This window comes from Triturus cristatus, chromosome 11 (genome assembly GCF_964204655.1).
Source record: "Triturus cristatus chromosome 11, aTriCri1.1, whole genome shotgun sequence".
In the NCBI taxonomy this organism is placed as follows: Eukaryota; Metazoa; Chordata; class Amphibia; order Caudata; family Salamandridae; genus Triturus; species Triturus cristatus.
Genome location: NC_140594.1, coordinates 126,673,853 through 126,699,661, shown reverse-complemented (window position 1 = coordinate 126,699,661; position 25,809 = coordinate 126,673,853). Strand labels below are relative to the sequence as shown.

At 45.8% G+C, this 25,809-nt stretch overlaps 1 protein-coding gene across 5 annotated transcripts in view; it reads left to right on the top strand.

Moving 5' to 3' along the window:
* Positions 1-2,614: 2,614 nt before the first annotated feature.
* The window catches only part of ACADS (acyl-CoA dehydrogenase short chain), an 82,854-nt gene continuing 59,659 nt past the window's right edge, over positions 2,615-25,809 (top strand). The window contains exon 1 of one of the 5 annotated variants that reach the window (XM_085636034.1): positions 2,615-2,730. Coding sequence is in view for 2 of the 5 variants with exons in the window: in XM_085636029.1 (XP_085492155.1) it covers positions 2,719-2,773 (55 nt within the window). In the remaining 3 variants the exon portion in view is untranslated. Of the gene's footprint in view, positions 3,099-25,809 lie in introns of all 5 variants that reach the window. The other 4 variants (XM_085636029.1, XM_085636030.1, XM_085636032.1 and 1 more) reach the window with 4 other exon arrangements.

The following is a 25,809-nucleotide window of genomic DNA, read 5'->3' as shown; positions in this document are numbered from 1 at the left end:
ACTGGTCTGACCACTTCCTCATCCTCTTCTCTCTGCACCTATCTCACTCTGTAACCCTTGGCCAACCTAAAAGGACTACTACCTGGTTCAGTAACACCCAAAACATCGACCTTGATATTCTGTGCAACTCTGCTATGATATCACTTCCAATCTTAAAACCTAACTCTGATGTCAACGATTTTACCACCCAATGTCTCACCAGTCTTTCAGTCGAAATTGAAAATGTTTCTCCATTACAAAGTAAAAAGAAAAGGCCCACTCCTGCTGCACCATAGTTCAATAAATCCCTCTATGAAGAAAGAAAGAACTTGAGGTACCTGGAAAAACAATGGAGACAATCTTCTTCCACCATTAAGCTCTCTAATCTCCAATATGCAAGATCGCTCTACCACAAACACATCTTCCGTGAAAAAGCGGCTTCAGGACCCTCCTCGACTCCACCAAGAACAATCCTAAAAGCTATTAGACCTTATCAAAAGTACCAACATCTCTCCCTCAACCATCAAATTTGAAGACCCTTCCAAGAAAGCAGCAGAATTTGCTCTATTCTTCGATGAAAAAGTGAAATCGCTTGTAGATCAAGTCACTCAACCTACACCCCCTTGAGGACTGCAAATCCTTAGTCTTGTGGCATAACATCACCAAAGATGCCCTCCTCAAAAGCATTCTGGAAACAAAAAATTACAACCTTTCTTTCAACCCCATCCCTAGTGACATCGCTGTTGACTTCTACACCAACACTCTTTCCTACTGGACCAGTCTGGTAAATCTCTTCCTCAACCACGGCTCCCTTCCTGTTGCCCTTAAAACAGGACAGGTTACCCCACTTCTTAAAAAAACTCTCTGCTGATATTAATTACCTCAACAACTTCCGCCCTATAACTAACCTCCCTTTTCTTGAGATAATAACTGAAAGCTATGCAGTGAAGCAACTTTCCCAACATATCAAGGATAACAACCTTCTTGACAAATTATAATCTGGTGTCATGCACCGCTGCAGAACGGACACATCCCTGCTACAAGTGATCAGTGATGCCCTCTTCACCAGAAAGGGGCTATTGTGGCCACTCAACCCCATCCTCGAGGTTTCATCAGCACGGTTTTCTTAGTCCAGAAAAAAGGGGGCGGATCCAGACTGGTTCTGAACTTGAAATAGTTCAAGGGTTGGATCATTTACCGACACTTCAAAATGGAGGGCATTCATTTGTTGTGGGACCTTCTACAGGAAGGGGATTGGATGGTGCGTCTCGATCTATTTGTATATAAAGCATGGAAATCAAGAGTGGATTTCTGGCATGTAAAATCCACACACCATGAAAATAGAAGAAGGACCAGCATAATTTTCCCATGACAAAAAGACCTCAGGCTGAGGAAAATTCCACCAAAACAGATGGTACAGTGGCAGTTTACAGGGGCTGTGAGTGATTTTTAACCAGGGTTCAAACCCCAGCTGGGGAGAATCGATTTTTATTTATTTTTTATACTTGTTTTCTAAATTCCACAAATGAAAGCTGTGCCTTTGTAAATCACCCCCTAGCAGTGTCTGGGAGAATTATGGCCTCCTTAGTCGTAGTGCATGTCAGGCATTGATGGCATGGGGTGGCATGTGGAAGGGGGGGGACAGGTTTGCTATGAAAGAAATCCCTTATTTAGTGGAATGAGAATTTGGGGATGATTGTGTAAGAATAGAAAATACATGGGGCAAGTGGCAGCCTGAAAGAAAGGAAGAGCTATTTGTATATAAAGCATGGAAATCAAGAGTGAATGTGTTTCATATAAAAGCAAAACATCATGAAAATAAAAGTAGGACAGCACCCTTTTTGTATGACAAAAATACTTTTGGGGATATATTTTAATAGCAGAGCACATGGTATTGTGGTAGATAACAGGGGTTATGTATACCTTTTGACACAGGTTCAATTCAAACCCCAACTTGGAAATAATTTTTTTTATATTGTTTTTTTTTTTAATTTGTGTATTTATTTTAGTAGAGTGAAAGATAGTCCTTTGGAAATCATTAACTGACATTATCTCCAGTTAATCATGAAAGAGAATGTAAAAAATCTGTGGCTCATATGCCACATGACAGAGTGACACGTGTCACGTGCCAGGAATGGGCTCCAACCCTTACTGTAATTCTTCCCGCAATAATCAGAGTGGCGATGCAGGGGCTCTAGAAAGGGTGAAAAACCAACAAAGCCACATTAACAAGCGAATGGTCTTTTAAAGACCTGTGAAGTACTCGGGGGCGGCTGTGTGTGTCCCCGGGAAGCTGTTTCAACGTGCATTTTGCGTTTCAAGTGTCGCATCCTGCAACAGCACACTTCCAAAGCCCATACATGACAGTAACCCGATTCAAGGCCCCATTCTCACGCTTTTTTTTTTTTTAAATCTCCCACTTTGCTCTTCTGAAATGGTGGCATGTATGCAGGACGATAACTGCAGCCTGACGCTAAGGCGTCGCCCCAGCTTAAAAAAATGCGCACAGCGGGCTAAATTAAACCCAAAAATAGGCACCCGCTAACTGAGTATTTTTTCTCAGAAATGGGAATAATATCGCCCATTTGTTTGGGAAATAAGTCAATGTGGCAACTCACACACCGCCTCTCGCGAGTGACCGGAAGTTGTTTTACAGTAGACGTCTAGCGTGAGACCGGAAGTGATGTGCCTCAGGAACTGTTGACAGTCTGGCCGAGCCTGGCTGCCAAGGTTCACGTGATGGCTGCGGCGGTGAGAGTCTTGCGGGCTGGGAGCCGAGGCAGCCTCTGGAGGGGTGAGAAGACAAGCGGGAGGAGGGAGGTATTTCCGAGCCACCATTACACCCCGTCTCGCCCCACTCCTGCTGTGGGAAGTCACTGGGACTGCTTGAGTTAGATGCTGGGCTCAGCTCGAGGTGCCTTAAGTTCTAACCTCCAGCGAAGGTTTCGCTGGAGACGATGTGACCCAGTGGCTACAGCTCCCGGCCATGTAACGCGGATAGCAAGGTTCAAATTCGGCTTCCGCTCACCACCTTGTGAGATCGGCCAACTCTCCCTTTGCTCAAGGAAAAAAAGTGTAAATTAGTCTGTTACGAAACCCAGTTAAATTCTTGGGGCAAGGTAATTCGTTCTATTTAAACCCTCCGAATTAAAATGTAGATTATGCATGTCACTGGCACTCTATAATGTCATCCACCATGAAAAAGTATTGAATTAACCTTTGATGTCAGAAAGAGAGATCCACGTAGTAGTGTAGTGCAAAACTGGAAATACCGGTCTAAATCCCGTCTTCCCTGCTTCACCAAATTGTGTCATCCAAGGCTAAATATTTATTTAACTGAGCCTCCTTTTTGATCATTATCATGTACTTCGGTGTAACACTTTACTGTGTTAAATATTTATTTTAATCCATTTTGAAAATCTTATATTCTAACATTATTTTTTCTGCATGCATTATTTTTTCTGCATGCCTGATATTTTCAAGGCACGGCTCTCCCTATCCTATCCTATCCTGTCACTCAGGCAATGATGCAGTGCCCTCTTGCTCTTCCATTTGGCCTAGTGATGGGCAGGTGGGATAACCGAGCAGTAGGTCCTCAGCCGGTCCAGTAAATTGCGCTTCACCTCAAGTGTTAAGACTTACAAAAATTGAGAGTGACAGCAACATTTAGTGCATACGGAGGCACTGGCCAAGGCATGCATGTGCCGGCATGACATATTGTGAAAAGCATACCCCTGAACCTTTATAAGGTGCTTGGCGGGTGACATCGCTAAATTTGGCCGTAAAATACAGATTTGTTTTTTAGCTTTACTATGACCTTTTACCAGTGTGTTTTAAAAACAAATTTAACAAAGTAAAATGTATTTAAATGGGATCTATCTCATGACTCCATTGTCCCAGCTGATAAACTGTCTTGTATGCTGCCGTACACATAGCTCAGTGAGGTAAATAATCGTGGTTTTCACAAAGTGATAAACTGCAGGTTAGGCGTTCCAGTTACGGTAATCCAATAAAGTTGAGGATTTTTAATTGGATCAAAGCATCAACTGCTATCTAGAGTGCTGTATGAAAAGCATTATTAATTATTAGGTTGTCAATAGATGCTGCTGTCATTGTAAAAAGAACAATTGATGGAGAGAATGCTGACAATGTCATACGTTCACCCCAGTACAGAGATCTGGGCCTAAATCCATTGTTTTTTTGCTCCACATGCAATTCCAGTTTGAACCCAGCCATATGCAAATCAGTCTTGACCCTGTGCCCAATGGGAACAGTCCAGCCCGAACTGCCAGGCCAGGTCCTCCTTGGACTGGGACCAAGCATCCTAAAGTTGGTTTTGGGGTTTCACCCCTCATCAGCCAGGATAGCTTGATTCTCCGGTTTAACATTCCAGTTTAATGAGTTGTTCGTAACATAGAGCTACTTGTCAGTTATGCAGAAAGTGATCTCCACAGCTACAGGTTGCACTCTTGCCATCTGGCTTAAATGCAATCAATGAATTACCACAGTGTGACTTCAGACCATACAACGATGATCTCTGCTGTCCTCTCACCTCACCTAGTGCATGAAGAAAGATGCTCCCGTCCTCCGGCTTCTTTTTGCGTAGGCTTTCCTTTTACTGATCATTGTAAATTGGTAATTTAATCCAATAATTGTCATTAATTCAAACCAAATTACAACTACCGGAATCCACTGTTTGTAGGTCCCGTGCCTAGCGATGCAGTGCGCAGTACTGCTCGCGCAGCGAGAGACCTCTTGTACGGGGTTCCAAAATCGAGCCAGGAATCGCACTCGCTTGTGCGTGTGCTTTTCCTTTTGGCTTACGCTATTGGGCTTTGCGTGCGTGTTTTTTACAAACAGAGCACGCAATAGGCCAAAGGCGGGCGCATTGCTCCGCTCATGGCCTATTGGTGTCTGTTACGCGCACCGCCAGGCATGTGGTTTCAGTTATCGTGCCCAGACTCGAGCGCGATAATTGAAAGCACATGTTTCGCTGTGGCGCGTGCATGCGCACCACTCGCGGGCTTCTTCGTATTTGGATCCATTTCACATGGAAGCAACTAAATGAAAGAAGGAAAGAGAGGTGGGCTGCTCGCGCGCACCACTCGTTTCCTTCGGCTGTTGCTAGTTTTTTTTTTTAATATCAGAAGCTACCTCCCTCAAAGAGCAACCCCGGATTCCCTTCCTGGCACCTGATGGTGACCCCGGCAGCTACTTCGGATTTTCTCTGGCCATGCACCAGCAGTTGAAGCCGCAGGACTGACGAATGTAAGTCTGCCGGTGTGGTTTATGCCGCTAAGTTACTTGTGTTTTTTGCCAAGTGTTTTGAAGGAGGGCTGGTGCTGAATATTCTTTTCCAGAGGCGCTGTGTGTGCCAACATGGGGCGAACCTTACTGATAGTTGGTGCTACTTTTCAAAAGTCCCCTGCCCCGTTGCCTCCCTTGCAGGGCTCCCCCCAGCGGGGAGAATGAGAGCGGATGTTGGTGATGCCGGCGCACAGGTTGTAAAAGAAGTGGACGCTGATTTGAGTTTTGAATTCCTTCTTTTCGAGCGGGTTGTGTGAGGGTAGCGAGAAGTCAGCTGTCTGGTTCTTAAGTGCATTCCGATTAATACTTGGTTGCGGATGGTGCATCTGCGCCCCACATAGTTGTAAGCACTATATAAATGTTACAGTGCGCAGGTATGCCAGCTAGTGTATATGGCACGGGTCCTCGATGTACAGGTTGTTGAGGAGGAGGAGGAGGGCGGGGGCTCAGACTGAGGTATGCGAAACCCTGCACAAGGCGGAGGCAGGGCAATGGCAGCCAACAGACTCCCACTGGGCGAGATATGCATGACAACAAACGGCCGAGGGCTCCCTTCACCCCCGGGTAAGGCTGCATTGTCTTCTGTCCAGGAAAGGCCCAGCCTTTCCAAAACCAAACTCCAAGCAAGGCCTTTCCACAGGGATTTCTTCGTGAGCTAGAGAAGCGTCTGAGAGGCTCCGAGCATGTGCTTCCCTCCCCACCGGTGAGCTCTGCTCACAGTGCGTTAAAGCATCCACGGCTTAAAGTGTCTCTTCCGGGTGAGGACAGGGTTTCTAGCACACCAAACCTCCAATCTTGTGCAGGCTGTAGTAAAAATGTCCTAACTGACGGAGGCAGCATGCATAACCCCAACCAGGGAAAAGCAAAGTGATGTTGAGTCGGTTCAGAAATTCATGTCACCAACTCCATTACAACTCAACCGTAAGAGTGCCAAAACCTTCTCTCATACTGAGTATGTAGTTGTTGTTTTCTGTCTAGTTCTGTAGCGTGAGAGGCCCATCACCTGACAGAATCGTCAGGCCATTCATTAGCCGGAGACTGTCCGCAGCCTTTGTGTATTAGAATGTAGTTATTGGTGAGCTCACGCGCGTGCCTTGGTGACAGGAACCCACTCTGTGACGTAACACTAACTTTAGAAGGGTGAAGGCCGCATCTTGTTGGCTGTCTGGAAGGTGATGTCAGTACAAAGGGGGCGGGGCTTTGTTATCTGACAGGCCAGTATTTTTAGCCTAGTACTACACCGGGGACTTGTGGTGGGAAGTGGCTTGCAATATAGGGAACCCACATCTCAACTGACAGCAGCATGCTACAAAACTGTGTTCTTACACTTCTGATCAGCATGCGTAGGGCGACCAGACGACATTTGTCACAGGACACCCCACTTCCATCCTGGGCTTTTCTGCTACTAATCAAAATCATGTTCATCAAAACAATTATTTTAATTGAAATTAGCCAAGACAACAACTTCCAGAGAGCTCTGTATTATTAAATCAAAGTCCAGGGTTGGAGAGGTCCCGATGGAATAGTCTTTTGGTCAGTTCACGTCTTGACGGATTCCTGGGTACATGTTTAAGCGCTTGTTAATTGTCACAAGCACGCATACGTACTTTAGTTGTCAACACGGGGTGGCCACCCTTTTAGCACTGGGGCATGATAGACACCCCTCGTCTAACATACGTGCCAAAGGTTGACAGTTTGTAAAAGCCTTTATAGTTGCAGAGGAGTTAGTTGGAGGCAGCTCGCTGGCTCCAGGTGTGCTCTGGACTTTGGACCAACGGGAAGGAGGGCGCATGCGCGCACTCACCTGTCTAGGTAAATGATTAAACTCGGGAGTAACCTAGTGTGTAAACAAACCGTCCCAACGACCAGCGCGAGCATTCATTGCTGTGTGGCTCCAGACGATGACCAATTTACAGGGAACGCGCCTCGCTGTTTACAGTGTAATTTCACACCCTGGGGGCCGCTTGTGAAAGTTTACTTCACACCGATAGAACTCCGGAGCACGCAGCTGCACCTACGGTGTGCCTGAGGACGTCCACAGAGGTGTGGCGGCTGAACACGCAGTCGTGGTGCGCACGTTCACTGTGTGTGCCCACCGGTTGATATCAGTGACGGTGCCCACGTTCAAGGACCATGCAGGCAGCTGCCCCATCAGCAGCAGCTCCGCTCCCTGTGTTCTCTTCAGCTGAGGGCGTCCGGTTTCTTGTGAATCTGCACGCTCGTCCGTGTTGTGACTTGAAAGTGAGATGGGGCATTTTTCTGCATGTGCCAGCTGCACATAGCTGTGCCACACAGGCCCTCAGGGCGCCTTTTAACTGTGGCAAAGCCTTCCAACCTCCGTCAGCCACAAAAGAACAAGTCTTAAACGGTATTCTACCCACTGAATAAGCGCTGGAAGGCAACTTAATATTGGCAGATAGCGCTCTACACAACTAAAGCTTAACCAGCACTGACTTAGTCATTAGTTGTGGCTTTTTTTGCTGTCCTGTAAACATACAGACACACAAGGGCACAGCCATAACTTTCAAGCTTCCACGGACACAGACCAACAGTCACACTTTGTGTGCAGATGTACCATATTCACTGTGAATGGGAGCCTAGGTTGGTGTGCACATAGGTACCACTGGTGCCCTGCACATCAGGGGTGCACGGTGAAGTAAAACACGAACTGCAGGTTGATGTGTAGTGGGTGGGCACATGGTGGTGCAAGTGAGGTTTAAAGTGGTCCCATGTCAGGTGTGAGTAGCTATTCCACTCAAGGAATTTTCTGAGACCAAACGTATCAAAGAGAGAGGAAACAAGCATTTGCAATGCAATAGGTCTCGCATTCCTGAAAGTTTGAGCTATTGGCGTTGCATTATTGTTTGCAACAGCAATAGCTCAAACTTTCAGTAATGCGAGACCTATTGCATTGCAAATGCTTGTTTTAAAAGTCCTGGACAGAAGCATTGTGTTCTTAATGACATGGATTTTTGTGGGAGTGGTAACTTTAACTCTCATCTTCAACCTCCTCCTCCCCCCACTCAGACCCCACATAATAAAGGCACCCCATACTTCAGACACGACATCATGGAACCTTTTCTATACAGACGTAGCTACCAAGTATCACTATTGTATGGTGGCATCCTCAGCAACTCTTGACTTTTCAAGTAGCATCACTGCATTCTGAAACTTCTAGTGGCTAAAACTCTAGAAATGTCTGCCGATGTCCCTGGTTCCAAGTAGCAGTGGGCGTAACTCGCACAATTTACTGTAGCATATTTACAGCAAGATTACGCAGAATAAAGTGAGGAGCATAACCCAGCATTTAGGACTATTTTCTTAGCACAAAATGGAGCTTTCCATCCAACATGGACCAGAGGATACATTTTGCACTAGGAAAACCTCACTAAATGCAACAGAACACAAACAACAGCAGCTGCTCATGCATCTTAAGTTAATTGTTACTGAGCTATTGCAGTAGGATGTTTGTGCCAAAGTACTCATAATTTTGTGAGCGGGCATAATTGTGTAATTTTCTGCAATTTTGCATCAAGAGTAATGCGAAATTACTCTGATTACTCCAGTATAATTAACATTTTATCCATGCCTAGTTACATTGACAGGGTAGCAAGTCAGGACCCTGTGGCAATGCATTTTGATTTCTATACCACAAACAGTGAGTCTCCAGTGCTTAATCGTATAGCAGCTCCACAACGGGGTCACCTGACAGTATACCTGTCAAAGCATCTGCATTTGGTGGGCTTCACCTCCTTTTTACTTGCATCATCTGCCTAACCACGAAATGAGTCCATACACACTAATAGTCACCTGCTTTTCGATCCTGTATCACCCTCCAAAAAGTGTTAATTCCCTATTACTTTGATTGAATCACCCTCTTAAATGCTTGAATTCACCTGAATTTTTGAGGTTGACAGGTGTGTGATAGTAGATCCCACCGCATGGAGACAAGTCACTAAGAGCTCTAACCTAAGTGGAAAATCATGACTGTCCCCATTTTACGTTGTTGAAGCCATGAACTTTCAACTGGGAACCTTGCTTTGTGGTTTTATAAGAACCCTTATCTCACAATGAAGAACCCTAACCTCTTAGCTCAACAATGTGGTCCTCAAACCCACAGCAAGGAGTCCTGGACTCGACCACCCACTTCAGTCAGAATTACCTAAACCACCTCTCTTCTGGAAGAAGCATGAACTCTCCCAACACAGAAATAATGCTGCATCTGCGACACTTGGTAGAAAGCCAAAGGGTCTGTCTACCCCAACACCCGGAAACCCCCATTGTCCTCAGTCTCCACAACAAGTACCCTGGAATCCTAACCGAAAAGCAGTGTATCTCTATCTCCTTCATCTAATTTAGAGAAACCACAGCCCGTGGCTACAAAGTGTCTGATTTCTTCATCACCGAGGACCAACTGACTACCGCCATCGCCCTGAGACCACCCACCGACCCAGACACTGCAGCGACCAACCTCATACAGTGGATCAACGACTGCGCCAACACCCTCGCCCCTCTCAAGACCTCTACAACCAACCACACCAACAAGAAAGCCGCCTGGTTCACCGAGGACCTCTGGATCTCCAAGCACACCTGTCGGAAGCTGGAGAAGATATGGCTCCACGACCAAACACCAGACAACCACACAGCCCTCGAGCGCCACCCGCAGACACCACCAACTCATCAGGACCGCCAAGAAGACCGCCTTCAAGGACCGCCTAGACAACAACACACACAACACCAAAGAGCTCTTCAGCATCGTGAAAGAACTCTCCAACACCAACAACATCCCGCCATTTCAAGACCTGTGCGACTCCCTGGCCACCTTCTTCCACCGCAAGATCACCGACATCCACGACAGCTTCAACTCCGACCCCCCCACACCCAACACCGAGTCCACCTCCCCTGCAACTACCACTCGCACCAGTCGCCTGACCGTCTGGTCCAGCGTCAGCGACGAAGACACCATCAAAACCATGAACTCCATCCACTCCGGATCCCCATCGGACCCCTGCCCTCACCACGTCTTCAACAAAGCCAACACAACCATCGCGCCCCACCTCCGGAAAACAATCAACTGCTCCTTTGAGACAGCAACCTTCCCAGAAAGCTGGAATCACGCCGAGATCAACGCCCTTCTGAAGAAGCCCAAGGCGGACCCCAAGGACCTCAAGAACTTCCGGCCCATCTCCCTGCTCCTATTCCCGGCAAAAGTGACTGAGAAGATTGTCAACAAACAGCTGACCCACTACCTCGAAGTTAACAACATCCTGGACCCTTCCCAATCCGGTTTTCGCAGCAACCACAGCACTGAGATCGCCGCCACTGACGACATCCGGTCCCTGATGGACAAAGGAGAAACAGCCGCCCTCATCCTCCTGGACCTATCGGCAGCCTTTGACACGGTCTGCCACCGCACCCTATCAGCACGCCTCCATGACGCCGGTATCCAAGAGAAGGCCCTGGCCTGGACCACATCCTTCCTCTCCGGCAGAACCCAGAGCGTCCGCCTCCCACCCTTCCGCTCCAAAACCACCAAGATCATCTGCGGCGTCCCACAGGGATCCTCCCTCTGCCCGACGCTGTTCAATATGTACATGGCACCTCTCGCGCACGACAACACAACATCATCTCCTACGCCGACGACACCCAGCTGATCATATCCCTCACCGAAGATCCCCACACCGCCAAAGCTAACCTCCACAGAGGAATGAAGGCCGTAGCCGACTGGATGAAGGACAGCAGACTGAAGCTGAACTCAGACAAGACGGAGGTCCTCATTCTCGGACCCACCCCATCAGCCTGGGGCGACTCTTGGTGGCCCTCATCGCTAGGCACAGCCCCGGAACACACGGACCACGCACGCAACCTGGGGGTCATCCTCGACTCCACTCTCTCCATGACCAGGCAAGTCAACGCTGTCTCCGCGTCCTGCTTCAACACCCTCCGTATGCTCCACAGGATCCTCAAATGGACACGAGAAAAACCGTCACCCAGGCCCTCATCACCAACAGACTCTACTACGGGAACGCCCTCTACTCAGGAACAACAAACAAGCTCCTGAGACGACTCCAACGCATCCAGAACGCCTCGACATCCCCCGCCGCAGCCACATCCCACCCCACCTGAGAGGCCTGCACCGGCTCCCCGTCAACAAAAGGATCACCTTCAAACTCCTCATCCACGCACACAAAGCACTACACAACACCGGACCCACTTACCTCAACAACCGACTCAGCTTCCACACCCCCACCCAAAGCCTCCGCTCAGCCAACCTCGCCCTCGCCACAGTCCCCCGCATCCGGAAAACCACCGTCGGCGGCAGATCCTTCTCCTACCTCGCCGCCAAGACCTGGAACACTCTCCCCACCATCCTACGACAGACCCAGGACCTGCTGGCCTTCAGAAGACTCCTCAAGACCTGGCTTTTCGATCAGTAGCACCCCCCATCCGCCTCCCCCCCCCCCCCCCCTCCCCAGCGCCTTGAGACCCTCCCGGGTATGTAGCACGCTTTACAAATGCAGTGATTGATTGATTGATTCATGCATACAACTGGTCCTTGACTGACACTAGCCTGGTCTTGGAATCCACTGTATGACAATCTGCCAGTAATCCCACTAAAGCCAATTACTGCTTACGGGCCTTACAGCAGGAAACAGAAATGTAAGACCTACAAATCCACAGTATGAATTATTGACCTTATTATACCCCAGAACATAAAAAATGAACTCAAGCACTTCCTTATCCTTCCTCTGCAAGGATATTTGACCTCTGAACTGGCAGCATAGAAAAACAAACCAATCTCGAGATTCCCTTGCCTGTTACTTCATGGATACAGGCGCTTCAAAGTGGTTCCCCTTATCCTACTCCTTCAACTCTCAAGGGCCTCATCAGAGATTTGCCTAATTTCTCTTCAAACAGTGCACCGCAGTTAACAGTCTTAACAGTCCTATAAACCAGCTCACGTTTATGACATGAATGTATTGAGGGACTGTTTCATCATAGACTTCAATCCTCTAAAACGGTATGATGGCACATTTAATCCACTGAGCATGCCATGCTATCTTAAACATGACGTTATACAGGAATTAAGTGATTAGTAAAATAGAATTAACATAAAGGAAATGAACAGTCAGCCATAATATAACTATTGTCAAGGAGATTAGGTCTTGCCTTATAAAACAATGTAGAGAACTATTGGATTTGTCATTGCTTTCTAGTATTACGTAGAGTACATTTAAATAAATAAACTAGTAAAGTTTCAAGATGACCTCTGATGCATAAGCACTCATAGGTGGCCATCTTGAAATGATTTCTATAACAAAGAAAATGCATTGGAAAATGGCTGATCGTGCATGCATGTTGACATACTGTTGGCCATTTTCTATTTAATTTACAGGTCCAAGATGACTGACAGAACTTTCGGAGTAGTACATTTTAAAATTAAGTTTGCTTGGGATGCAACACAATTTAAAAGGATTGGCCCCACATAACTGCACCAGGCCCTTTAGAAAAAATATTTAATATTAAGCAGGCAGATAGGAGGGATAAAAGAGCAATGGGTGAGCTGGAAAGCAAGCAGCCCAGCAGCAGTGTGCATTTACTTGGCCCTTAGAAATGCATTGTTAAAGTAAATAAATGTACAATGATGGGGGGTGATTTACGGACTAGCAAGGAAGAAATGTCCTAATCTGCAGGATAAGTGTGGAAGAGGAGAAAGCAAGGAAGATCCTGCACTTTCATGGAGTGCCTAAAGAGAAATGACATAGGTTCCCCCTTATGTTAAACGAGGAGGTTACAACTCATCCAGTCAAAAGGATGGTAAAGATCAAATGCTCCAGTTAGTGGCAATGAATTGAGAGTGAGAATTATTTTGGGTGGAGCATAGTGGCTCAAGAGCAGAGTACTGAGCAAGACGAGAAAGGCATCCAATCACGAACAACCGGCTGACCCAAGGCCCACTTTATGCATTAAATTGTTCACAATAGGTCTTTGAAAGTCTGTAGGCAAGGCTAATTAAGCATGATATACAATCTTATGTGGAAAACTGAGCAACAGATTTGATCAAACAACTGAACATTAGAAAAAAGCAAGATTATATTATTGTCAGTAGTTCAAATATAATTGTGGATAGAATAGAAACTGAATATTTTCGTAAAATTGCACGAGTATCAAGAATTTACTTGTTGCAAAAGTCTCTAAAGGAAAGTAGCCCTAAGAGAAAAAAACGCACACGTTTATGTGCTGGTGTGCACATCAGCTGCTGAAAACTAGGCATACTGTAAGAAATTCAATTATTATTTTAGGCTGTGGGATGACTACCCACAATGATTAATCACAATCCATGTCAGGGTGAACACTCAAAGTAAAAAACTTTACCTGAGCTCAACCTCCAGTAGCACATTGCAGACACCCTTAACTTAAAACGTGGTGTAAAGTATTTATTCAGTACCAAAATAGTAATAGAGTGAAAATGCAAAACAATAAAAATCCTAACCCGAATTAGAAAAATAGAGTAAAATGTCATAAATAAAAATGCAATAAGGGGAACCTTAGATATTATTTTTTTACAATGTGAAGTAGGAATAGTGCCAATAAGCACACATTGCAAATGATAGTCAATGGTCACTGCACACTTGGACCTAAGGACAATTTGACACTCACCGAGATAGCACAGGTCAGAGACAGGTTTGTCCTGGTGAAACATTTTATCTTCTAAGTTTAGTCCTGTCGTTTAACTAAGTCTCTAGCCACAGTAGACTTAGGTACTGAGGTAAGGGATATGTGTGAGGTTTGTGCTATGGTAATACTAGTGTTCTCCCACATTTAACACTAATATCCAGTTTGAGGCAGTCACTGTACCCACAATAAACCCAAAGACAGAAGTCTGATTGAGCAAAAGAAGGGGCTGCCAACAACAAGGCAATGATTGCACAAGAATTGTTTTGGCATCCTGTTTCCTTTCAAATGCACCCCCAGTGTTATATGTAGAACCCAGGAGATCTCTCATGCAGGATTTGATACTAAATTAAACAAGCATTTGCAATGCAATAGGTCGTGCGTTAGTGAAAGTTTGAGCCATTGGTGTTGCTAATAATAATGCAACGCCAATAGCTCAAACTTTCATTAATGCGAGAGCTATTGCATTGCAAATTTATTTATTTTTTCTCAAAACGATCGCAGCACCCGCGCTTTAGCTACAGATGTTTAAAGCTAAAGCGCGGGTGCCATGATTGTAAGAAAAGTAAAACAATAAAGAAAAAAAGGCATGGGAACACATTTTTTTTTTATTTCTTTACTTTTGAAGCAATCATGGCACTTGAACTTTAGCTTAAGATGTTTAAAGCTAAAGCACAGTTGCCGCGATTGTAACAAAAGTAAAGTAACGGAAAAAAACAAGCATTTGCAATGCAATAGGTCTAGCATTCTGAGAGTTTAAGCTATTGACATTGTAAATGGCAATGCCTTTTATTTATGTTTTAAAAACCAACACGTAAATAAAAGGCATTGTCATTTACAATGCCGACAGCTAAAGCTCTCGCAAATGCAAGACCTATTGCATTGCAAATGCTTGTTTCATGTTGTGATTGCAACTAGCATTACTTTTGTTTTCTGTCATGAGTACGGGTAGGACAACACAACCCACAGCTCTAATGTGAGAGGCAAGCTAGGCCAACTTCTGCGTTTTTTGCTTCAGAATATCAGGCAATGGCATTTGCCTATTTCCATACAGTAAGCACTATGACATTGGCAAAAGCACTTTATGTCCCCGCTCGCGGGTGTGAAGCGCTATATTAACGCTACAATGAAGGGCGCAGTGCTAAAACAAAAGACTATAGAAAATCAGTCACACGGTAATCTCTACTGGAAAAAGAAACCCCAAAATAAGCATAAACTTTGTATTTGTCATGGAGCATGAAATGTGACACTATCAAGTACTTAAACAATATAGGACGAACGAAAAGTATTTCTTAATTTCAAGGTTGCTACATCGTATTAAAATGATTACAAAGTATACACATTTGTACGTAGTGCTTGGCTTTGTAGCCCTTCAACATCAGGTGTTACTTTTACCGACTCTTCGGGGCTCATTTTATAACCCCTGGAGAGATGGGAGGCTGAAAAGGACGGAATTCAAAACACCTGACCTGATGGACGCGCGCAGGCATATCTGCATCAGGCACCTTAAGTCCACTGAGCTAGCGCAGATTTTCACATTGACATTTCATCCCACTAATGAGAGTCATAGGTAGGCAAGATACGCCTTCTTCGTTCGAAGTAATTTGGGGAGAGGGAGTGGGTACAATTTTTGGAATCACCAGCCTAATGTCGAGCGGTTGGCTCGCGTCCTCCCGTTCTACTAATATGGCGACCTCCGATTTATTTATTTATTTATTTTCCACTTAGCACGTTCACTTATTAATTCCTTCCTCCAGCAGTCGAGATTACAAAAAATATGAATTGCACCATAAGTGCTATACTATAATCCGAAAACTGCACACCTTCTGCAGAAAAAAGAGTAGTGATTAGTTTGTGACGCGTCTGTCCCTCAAGCTCAGCCTGTGTAAATAGGTCCCATGTTGGTTTTAACCTTCACAAGTTCTTTTTATACGTTTTGAGTTGCGCTGCTGACCAGTGCAGCCGGATCACTGTGAATCACCCGAGGGGCTTTCCTGGTGTTCAAAGAGACCATGTCACACCCTCATATTTGGGGATATGCTAGCCTGCTTGCGAGATTGCAGCCCCATTACCCTGCCCTCTGCAGAGACTGTGGGGCCTAGACCGGTGAGACTGCCAGTGGGTTAGTGCATGGTGTGAAGGGCCGTTCAGATTTGAGTCAGGGATGAGGCTGCCTTTCATCCTTACAAGGTCGATGGCATGAGTATCTGTGGCGTGTGTTACTGACGTCCCTTTCGACAGCTCATTTTTTAGGGTGTGCATGCCATGCAAATCCTGCAGTGTATACAAGTTATTTAGCGTATCCCAAGGAACCCAAAAGCCATGATGAAAATAAAAACAGGGAGTAACATTAACTGAATCCTGTGAATATATTTCTCACTCTGTGACCTTCCATACTAACAATAATGGCCTTCAGAAGCAGTCACCCCAGTGCAAAGGGCCACTGGATGATTTCCGCATAATTAAAGATTTCACACACTCCCGCCACCTTTAACGCAAAACATTATTTTTCTAGCTCAAATGGATCAACCGTTACTAAAACAAAAGCACCACACATGGTGCAGCATAGTGAAAAAACCCTTGTCAAAGTCTGCCAAATTTCAATTGCAATTCACTGTAGATGGGTCTTAAACTAGTACAAGCGAGGTCCTAAGTTTTCCCTGACATTTCTAATTTGCTTTAAAATAGCAAAATATTGCTGCCATGAATTGTGCCACAGTTCTCCGCATCATTTGACTTTTCTTGCCAGATAATTTTGTCACCCTTTCATTTTGGCATAATTCCATTGGCTCAGGGTAACGCCTTAAATTTGGGATAGAGCAGACAATGCACTCAAAGAAATCCTCTGCAGCCAGCTGCCTGTGATTTCGCTGACTGCTACGCTTAAGTAAAATATACCAGAATATCGAGTTATCTGGCCTCCTGTGTTTCACAGCATGTGCGCGTGGGATAGGCGTGCAAGGCCTCACGCTGAGAGAAGCAGCTTTAAAAGGGAGAGGCTACAGAGAGAGAAATATTACTGACACGGATGAACCAACGGTGGGTGTTTATACAACTGAAGTGCGTGGTATTTTATCAACCCCAAGGCAGTGAAAGGGTTAGCATAATCCGTGTTTGCGGGTTAAAATATTGGCTCACTGTGAACAACAAAGGGTGCTGAAAGGCTAAGCAGAACCTGTCACCTTCAATTTGAAAAAAAAAAGAATTCACGGAGTAAAGTACAAAAAATAATCTACGAGTTCTATGAGACGGTAATGCCAAGTCTAAAATGTACACTGGAAGCGCGCCGCATTTAAAAACTGTTACAGAGTCCAGATACGTTCACGCGGTTTAGGCTGAGCCATGTGCCGATGCCAAGCAGTTAAAATCTGCGTAGTGTCATGGGGCTTTTGGTGCTGAGTTATGATAATTAACCCGATAACAGAACAAGCGGGGCAGCGCGGCGACCGCTAACACGCTAATTGGTAACAGATGCGCTCTGCAAACAATTTAAGGAATGCGGCAGCCACAGTGCGGGGCCGCTGCTCGCTCCCAAGGCCAGGGGAGAGAGAAGGCAGGACATGCATCCACCTTTGGCCAATTGCGTGCTGTCTTTCTTAGAAAGACGCATGCAAAGGCCAATAGCGTGTGAGCAAAAAAAAAAACACACGCAGAAGTGTGTGGTCCAAGTTAGAAGTGCTTACTAGAAGCCTCGCAGGGCAGCGCATGCGTGCTGGCTCAGGCGAGACCTAAAAAGGATGCTCACAGCCCCCCCATGTTTCATATTCTGCCAGGGTCAGAGAAGTCGTCTATGCTTATTCAGGTCAGCCTATTCCTTAATCCTGGGAAGCACTTCACACCTATTCAAATGCTCAATACAGACTCGCTAAAATGGGAGAGCAACTGTTGCCTCAAGGAACATCGTTACTTTTCCTGAATATTTAGTAAAACTATTACTTCAACATTGAATTGGATTTTTAATATCTATAAAAATAGTTGCTTTATTATTTTTCTAGTCAGTCCCATTCCTGAGATATAGTATTAGGATTTTAATCTGTACTGTGTTTTTCTACATTGGACAGCTAAGCTTGCCACTGTGAGAAACCATAAGGCCAAATTAGCATTACATTTCTAAACATCTGACTTTTAAATACCATGCACCCTGCCTTGTAGGCGAAAAGACCTACATAGGGATGAAATTATTATTTATTGGGGGAGCTCGACATGTCAAAAAGGTTTATTTTCACTGGTCGAATTGCTGTTTTTACACTGCTACAGTCAAGCTGCAGTGGTAGGTTTAAAGCCATGTTTATGCTGCCACTGTAGTGGATGGCACAATAGGTGCCAAAGTCCACTATTGGCATTTAACATTCAGGCTCTGGGTACACTTTGTACCATATACTAGGGACTTTAGGTAGGCTGTGCTGTTTTCAGTGTTAATTTTGTGGATTTCAGTGGTGCTTTCTCTGTGTTTTTCAAACCTCTTGAAACCAGTGCTTATCGATGTATTTTTGGATGAATCAACCCCCCAAATAGACAAAAACTGTGTTTTTCCAGCATTTACAAAATATGTTGCATTTTTTTGCAGTGATTGTTATAGCGCTCTTATTTAATTTAAAGGAAAAGTAATGCAGGGTATTCAGTGTCTTCCATTAGCAGGGTGTCCTAACTAAACTCTTCTAGGCGTAGAAAGTCTGTGTATTGCACTCTCACTGAAGTGTCAGTACCCTTTCTCCCATCTCGTTATCTCTCATACCCTGTCATGGCTCTGGTTTACAGGGCTATTAATTGATTATGCTATATTCCATATGTTTTAATAAACAAAATCCTGGACACAGTATGGTGGTTATTCACCTACTCCTTAACGACTAGTATGACATTGTAGGGATGGTTTACTCTGCCAACAGCATAATACGTTGTGAAACCTTTACGATTTGGAATTTCACCAGATTAATATGGAGCCCTGCATTGTAAGGTACCAGAAACGTGATGCTTTTTGCATGCTTGCCACTACCTTTCTGCACTCTTTGCCTGACTACATTAAGGAGGTGCTGGTGTTGTGTGGACATTTATAGGGACCAAGTGTCTCTATAGAAAATGACCCACTTTGTCAGTCCTGACTTATTAATCGACATTACATTGCATTCTGGGACTTGACGTTTTACTGTTAATTTTGTAACTCTGGGCTTAAAAACCCTAGCAGTAAAGTGCAGTTGGGTAAAAAGCCTGGTTTTGATGAAGGTATGACACATAACATTGGGGCACGTTGCTGCTGTGAATTTTGTTATGTGGAAAGTCCTGTCATGCTTTCACCACTATCTCCTTTGCATGGTAACAGCACTCTTCACAGGTGTTGTTTTTTGTAATCAAACTTTATTGGCACTTACTTAAAAGTACAGTCACTTAGGCGGATGGTAACAAGTGTAATGCAATAATTGTTAGAAAACCCCAGTAAACACAATTGAGCTAGTACACACCATCATCTGAAGTCAGGAGTGACCCAACTCCTCCACGTGAACCCCTGAATACAGTCTTACTGGACCCGTCTTCAATTCCATATCATATTCTAACTTCCAGCCCACCCCTAGTTGCAACCTGCCCCTTACCCCCCCAACCAATCTATCCGCTGTGGTGTGGGACGACGGGGAAGCCCAGGCATGTGTCCAGGCGGCCCTCCACAGTCAACAGCTCTGTGCTTCAATGCAGTCACTTCCTGGTACTATCCCAGTGTCTCAGCTCGCTGGCCTCTCGGTGAATCATCTTCTCTCAGTTCATCCAACAGACCCTCCCACTCTCTCGCAACATCTTTGGATCCCATGCCTCTTTTTGCTTCCCTGAGGAACATGATGTTTTCAAATACTTGCCATTTAAGCATTTTCTACCTCCGCCCACCAACCGTAGTGCCTATCGCTGATTTCCATTTGAGAGTGATCTGTCACTTGGCCAGGATAAGAGCTAGATCTATAAATCTAGCCATGGGTTTGTGTTTACAGGCCGGAACCTAACCAGCACAACCCTCCCCCCCCCCCCCCCCCCCTCCCCGAGTCCCAACGATGTTGCAGTCTGGGCACTGATCAGTGCACAAATATCTCCTCAGCAGGAGGTGAGCTGTGGGATGTCCTAAACCATATGTAACTGTTGTGCCGTAAGGGCCCTGCACCTAGGGCACAGACTTGTGGGAAGAATGCATTGATGTTTGCCAGGCGTAATGTACGCCGCATGTAAAAAATAAGTTGATCAGTTTAAACCTCTCACTCTTCGAGACCTTCAGTGTCCTAGCCAGTATTTTTCCCCAGGCATCATCTGCAATAGATGCCCCCACAACTATCTCACTTATCATTCAGTGCATCCAAAGGAGCAACTCTTTCAGTTTTGATGAATGTGTAGAGACCCGAAGCAATCCCAGTATCTCCCTAAAGAGACAGTAAAATGGGAACACTGATGCGTCTTAGGCTCTCCGAGTTCCCCCTGGCCACTTGCGTCTAATAGCTGCCAACGCTGCCCCATGTACTAAGAAATGACCGGTCAGTAGGTCAAAGACTGCCCACAAGTCATCAAATGTCAGTAGTTCTCCTACTCTATGCAGAACCCGAAGTGTCCCAATGTCTCATTTCACCCATACAGTTAGCCTGCCCCGGTGAGTCTGTGGGATAAGTCCAGCCAGCCACTTCAGCAGCACAGCCGGTGAGTAAAGGTGGTTCGTCCTGGTGTTTTGCTGGCAGTGGATCCAGCAACATTTCGCAACCACCCCCAAGTACTGAGTGGGGCTCCAACAGCAACCGTGCCATCCACTGTCGTTGCAGCCCCCAAGGTCGTCACGTGCGAACCCCTCTTCCCTGGTTTTCCTTGCTGCTACCTTGCATAATAAAGTTACATTGTGTTGGCCCCTTCATAAACAAATAACAAGCATTGGCATAGCCAATAGGTCTCGCCTTTGGGACCTTATAAGTGTTTAGCCATGCAACAGTTGCTTAACTAAATACTTATAAGGTCCCAAAAGTGAGACCTATTGGCCAGTGGCGGACGGTGACATTTGAAAGTGGTGGGGCGTAAAATGTTTGGCATACTTTAGCATAGCGAGCGAGCGTAGCGAGCGAGCCCGAACAACCTAAGGGGGGTTCGGGGGGTTTCTCCCCCCGAGAAAATTTTGAAAAAAAGAGTGGAAAAATGGTGCATTTGCAAGCAAATTTGAGAAAGCAGAAAGGTTATAAAAGCAATGAAGAAAGTGCAGTTATTACAGTAATAAAGAGATCATGTCATATAACATAGGTAGCTGCTTATTCAGTATAACCACAGAGCTTCATAACAGACTTTGAGATATAATGCATTTCTGAGTACCTCACAGGTGTTTTTTATTTAACAAACAACTAAACAGGTGGTAGGAAACTAGCAGCATTGAAAATACATATGTTTACTTTTTGTATCTAAACTCAGCACGTCTGTCTTTTAGAGCAGCAAACTTTTCAATTACTTGAACGTTAAAATCAGAGATATTTTGGACTAACTTGCTCTCTATAGAAAGCATTGCCAAAGCATTGTCTTTCCTGAAGCATGGTGTTTCTTAGGAATGTCTTAATCCTCTTTAAGGCGGAAAAAGATCGTTCTGCCTCTGCTGTTGTCATAGGAGTGGTTATGACAATTTTTAGTAAAGTCACTGTCTCTGTAAATGTCTTTTCCATATTTAGTTTATAAATTAAAGTCAGCAAAGCCCTGGCATCTCTGGCATTTCGGTACACAGGCATTGAGTACAGTACAGTCAGCTCACTTTTGAGGTCCTCTTGGTTGAGCATGGGATAAGCTTCCACAGCCTCATGCAGAGCATGCTGAGGGAAGGATTCACCATATTTTGCAAAGTTTTGACTTTCCAATAATGCGGCACTCACCAAATGTTTTGTGAAAGCAAACCGTTCTTGTGCATGCACAATTACAATGTCACATATCTCCTTTGCATTTCGGACCAGAGTGGTGATGTTTTTCCTGTGGTTTCCAATAGTTGAAGCCTCTGGCAGTTTGCTGTCTAAATTGTCCACCTCATTTCTCACTATGCTTATGCGCTCGACAAACATAGCGGTATTTCTTTTCACAGAGACAGTATCGATCTCTCGTGCTTGTAACTGATTGTATAAATTTTCGACAGCTGACATTATGTCTTGAAATAAAAACAGAAAGAACTGAAACTCTCTATCTTCTAGTGTTCTAGCAAAGCCACGGGCTTCACTTTGAGTTTTGAAATCAAAGCTGTCATTGACTTCTATATTATGAAAACATTTCACAAGGTCCTCCCTATATTGATATATTAGTTGCACTGTACGTATGTTAAAGTTCCAACGAGTTGAGGATCCCCTTGGAACCCTTTTGTCCACAATCTCCTGAAGTGCTTCCGTTCTTTTTGGGGAACGTGAGAAGAATGCTGCCCTTGCTGCTCCGGCACTTCAAAGCATGCCTCGGGTCCCTGCCGTGCCAACCGGACGAGCAGCTGCATGTCAGGAACGGTGCTGCAGGGGTGCTAAGCCTTCGGGCTTGTGGCGTTCGGAAGTGACTGGCCTACAATAGACGCGGAGCCAGCAGGCAATGGCCAATGGAGGTGTCCTTGCTAAAGGGCACCTTGGGTGTGCGGACACAGCAGGTTGGCTCTCTGGCCCTATGCACCACACAGCACCTCTGTGGGTGTCTGGTGTGTTGTTGTGTGCATGTCGAAGCTAATCACACACAACAGGTGCAGATTCTCCAACCGTGCTGAAGGGTCAACGAGGAGAATGAGATACAAGCCTGGATGTGTTTGCGTATTGGTGCTTCACAACCGTCCTTGGGTACTGTTCGAACCCTTCTCTGATCCGAACTTGTACATTGCCACCGTGTACGGACAACACCTATACCAAGGCCTTCCATGCTCTGTAGGCTTTCTGTCACCCATGTGTGTCCTTCCTTAAGTCTCCCCACACTCCGTGCACTCTGGCCATCCCAGATGTACCACCACAGCAGTGGGGTTGGGCTGCAGAAACTTTACGCTGGTGCAGAGAAAACTAAATTCGGTTTCACCATCATTGCTGCTCCTGGCCACGTGATCTTTACACCACTGTAACACACGGGCCAAGCACATTTCAAACTATTTACTACTTTATATAGCGAAAAATAGAGAAAAAAATATTATGCCTTGCAAATGTAAAGTAGTGACTACGCTTGAAGTAAAACGTGTCACATTTCTTAGGAGTTGTGAAAATAGTGCTAAATAAGTAAGATCTACCAACTTCAATATACATGTAGAAGGACTTCTTTATCAAATCTGTTGCACATAAGAAAGGATTTATAAGGAAAACTTTATAAGGAAAACGTCTTGTTAACGATTTGCAGCTCCTTTTTGCTAAGTGCAAAAATGTCTGTAGTGTGGAAATCCTACATCTTGAGTTTAACAAATAGCAAACTACAACAAAACGGACTTGCACAATTATGAACGTGCACGCGCGCAGTTTCTCTCATGTGCACCGTCTGTGCTGGTTAAGATGCCTGCCCTGGAGCCAAGACAGAGTTTAAATTTTAGTCCCACTAACACCAGAGGCTGGGCCTCAAATGTCTTCAAAGTAGGAGTGTGCTGGAAAATCTCTGCAAGCCGCTAGGGAGCTCAGTCTGAAACCCGTCGGCCATTCACGGGGCCAGGTTGACTGGATTTCCTCTTCACACACTCCCCACGGGTCACTTAGTGTGAACAGGTGTTTGTACTCGTGTATACACGCCGCGTTCCTCCTCGGGGCCTGGGAATACGCGGAGCCCCCTGCTCCCACCCGCTAGGCCCCACCCATGGCGTCACAGCGGCATCCCCTGTAACAAGCACCGGCCACCAGGGTGTCCCGGGTCACTACATCCAATCTACAACAGGGCAGGCCCCCTCCCCACTCCTCTCCTCCCCCACACACACTGAATCGGGTTAATACGACCTCACCCCTCCCCATTCACCTAGCTCCTAATGATTCTACGACTCTACGAGGCACTTCCAATGCCGGAGCATAGTTCCCTCACGTATATAGGTGGGATTGGGGGCCTAAATTATGGCAGTTACAACTGGTGGGGAAGGTGGGGTGGGGGGGGGTGGAGGGGGAAGTGATGCGTCTACCAAGGTCACACCGAGCGCCACACTCACTGCCTGGACTCAAACACAGGCCTGCAGAATGGGAGACCAAGATTCACAGGGCGACTGTCGAGGAAAACAGGGCAAAGCCGTGAATAGGAGGCTGCTGTTCAGGTTAGGAGGCGTAGGCCTCACCTGAGAGGGGGCCGTCCGGTGTAGTTGCCCTCAGGCGTATCTATTTATTGGTGCAGCATACTTTGTGGTTCCCAGTCGGAACAGCCGAATTCTGACGCTTTCTGTACCAAGCCGGGGGTGGGGGCAGTTTCTTTCCTTCCTGTCTTCCTACGCTACGGAAACTCGGAAAGGACAGCCCTCTCTTCGTTACTACTAGTCTTCGGACAAGAGTGTGGTAAAAGTAAACATACAGGTTCACTAATCAGTAATCACTATTTCATCTTACCTTTCTGCCAGGCCCGCCACCGCCAGATGGTGAATATTATAACGAACGTAACGTCGACGAGTGCGACTCGTGACTGACTCCTCGACTCCGTGTCCGTGAGTGACTCCAGTCATGTGGCAGCACTGGCACGAGGCGGGGACGAGCGACACGTGCCAACTGCCGAGGAGTCAGCGAGCGTATCAGCGTACGCCTCGGGAAATCAGGCCAATCATACAAGTGCGGCCACCACCCACGCGCGGCACCCTGCAGGCTGCGCGCCGTGCGCGGTGTCTTAGCCAATCATGGCGCTGCATCAGCAGCGCACTTCAACAGGATTGGGCAAAGAGCAGGGTTACTCCCTGCCCATAATGAGACCCGGGGGCTGCGGTCCCTCGCCTCGCCACACCCACACTGCCTCAGAATGAGTCGCTAGGGGAGGAGGGGGGAGGAGGGAAGGTCAAGGTATTGTGTGCGTGTGCGCATGTTCGGGCCAGTCATGACTAGCCCAAAAATTGACATGCGCACACTGCTGCTGCTGCCTGCTGCCAGTGGCGGACGGTGACATTTGAAAGTGGTGGGCGTAAAATGTTCGGCATACTTTAGCATTGCGAGCGAGCGTAGCGAGCGAGCCCGAACAACCTAAGGGGGGTTCCGGGGGGGTCTCCCCCCGAGAAAATTTTGAAAAAAAGAGTGGAAAAATGGTGCATTTGCAAGCAAATTTGAGAAAGCAGAAAGGTTATAAAAGCAATGAAGAAAGTGCAGTTATTACAGTAATAAAGAGATCATGTCATATAACATAGGTAGCTGCTTATTCAGTATAACCACAGAGCTTCATAACAGACTTTGAGATATAATGCATTTCTGAGTACCTCACAGGTGTTTTTTATTTAACAAACAACTAAACAGGTGGTAGGAAACTAGCAGCATTGAACATACATATGTTTACTTTTTGTATCTAAACTCAGCACGTCTGTCTTTTAGAGCAGCAAACTTTTCAATTACTTGAACGTTAAAATCAGAGATATTTTGGACTAACTTGCTCTCTATAGAAAGCATTGCCAAAGCATTCAGTCTTTCCTGAAGCATGGTGTTTCTTAGGAATGTCTTAATCCTCTTTAAGGCGGAAAAAGATCGTTCTGCCTCTGCTGTTGTCATAGGAGTGGTTATGACAATTTTAAGTAAAGTCACTGTCTCTGTAAATGTCTTTTCCATATTTAGTTTATAAATTAAAGTCAGCAAAGCCCTGGCATCTCTGGCATTTCGGTACACAGGCATTGAGTACAGTACAGTCAGCTCACTTTTGAGGTCCTCTTGGTTGAGCATGGGATAAGCTTCCACAGCCTCATGCAGAGCATGCTGAGGGAAG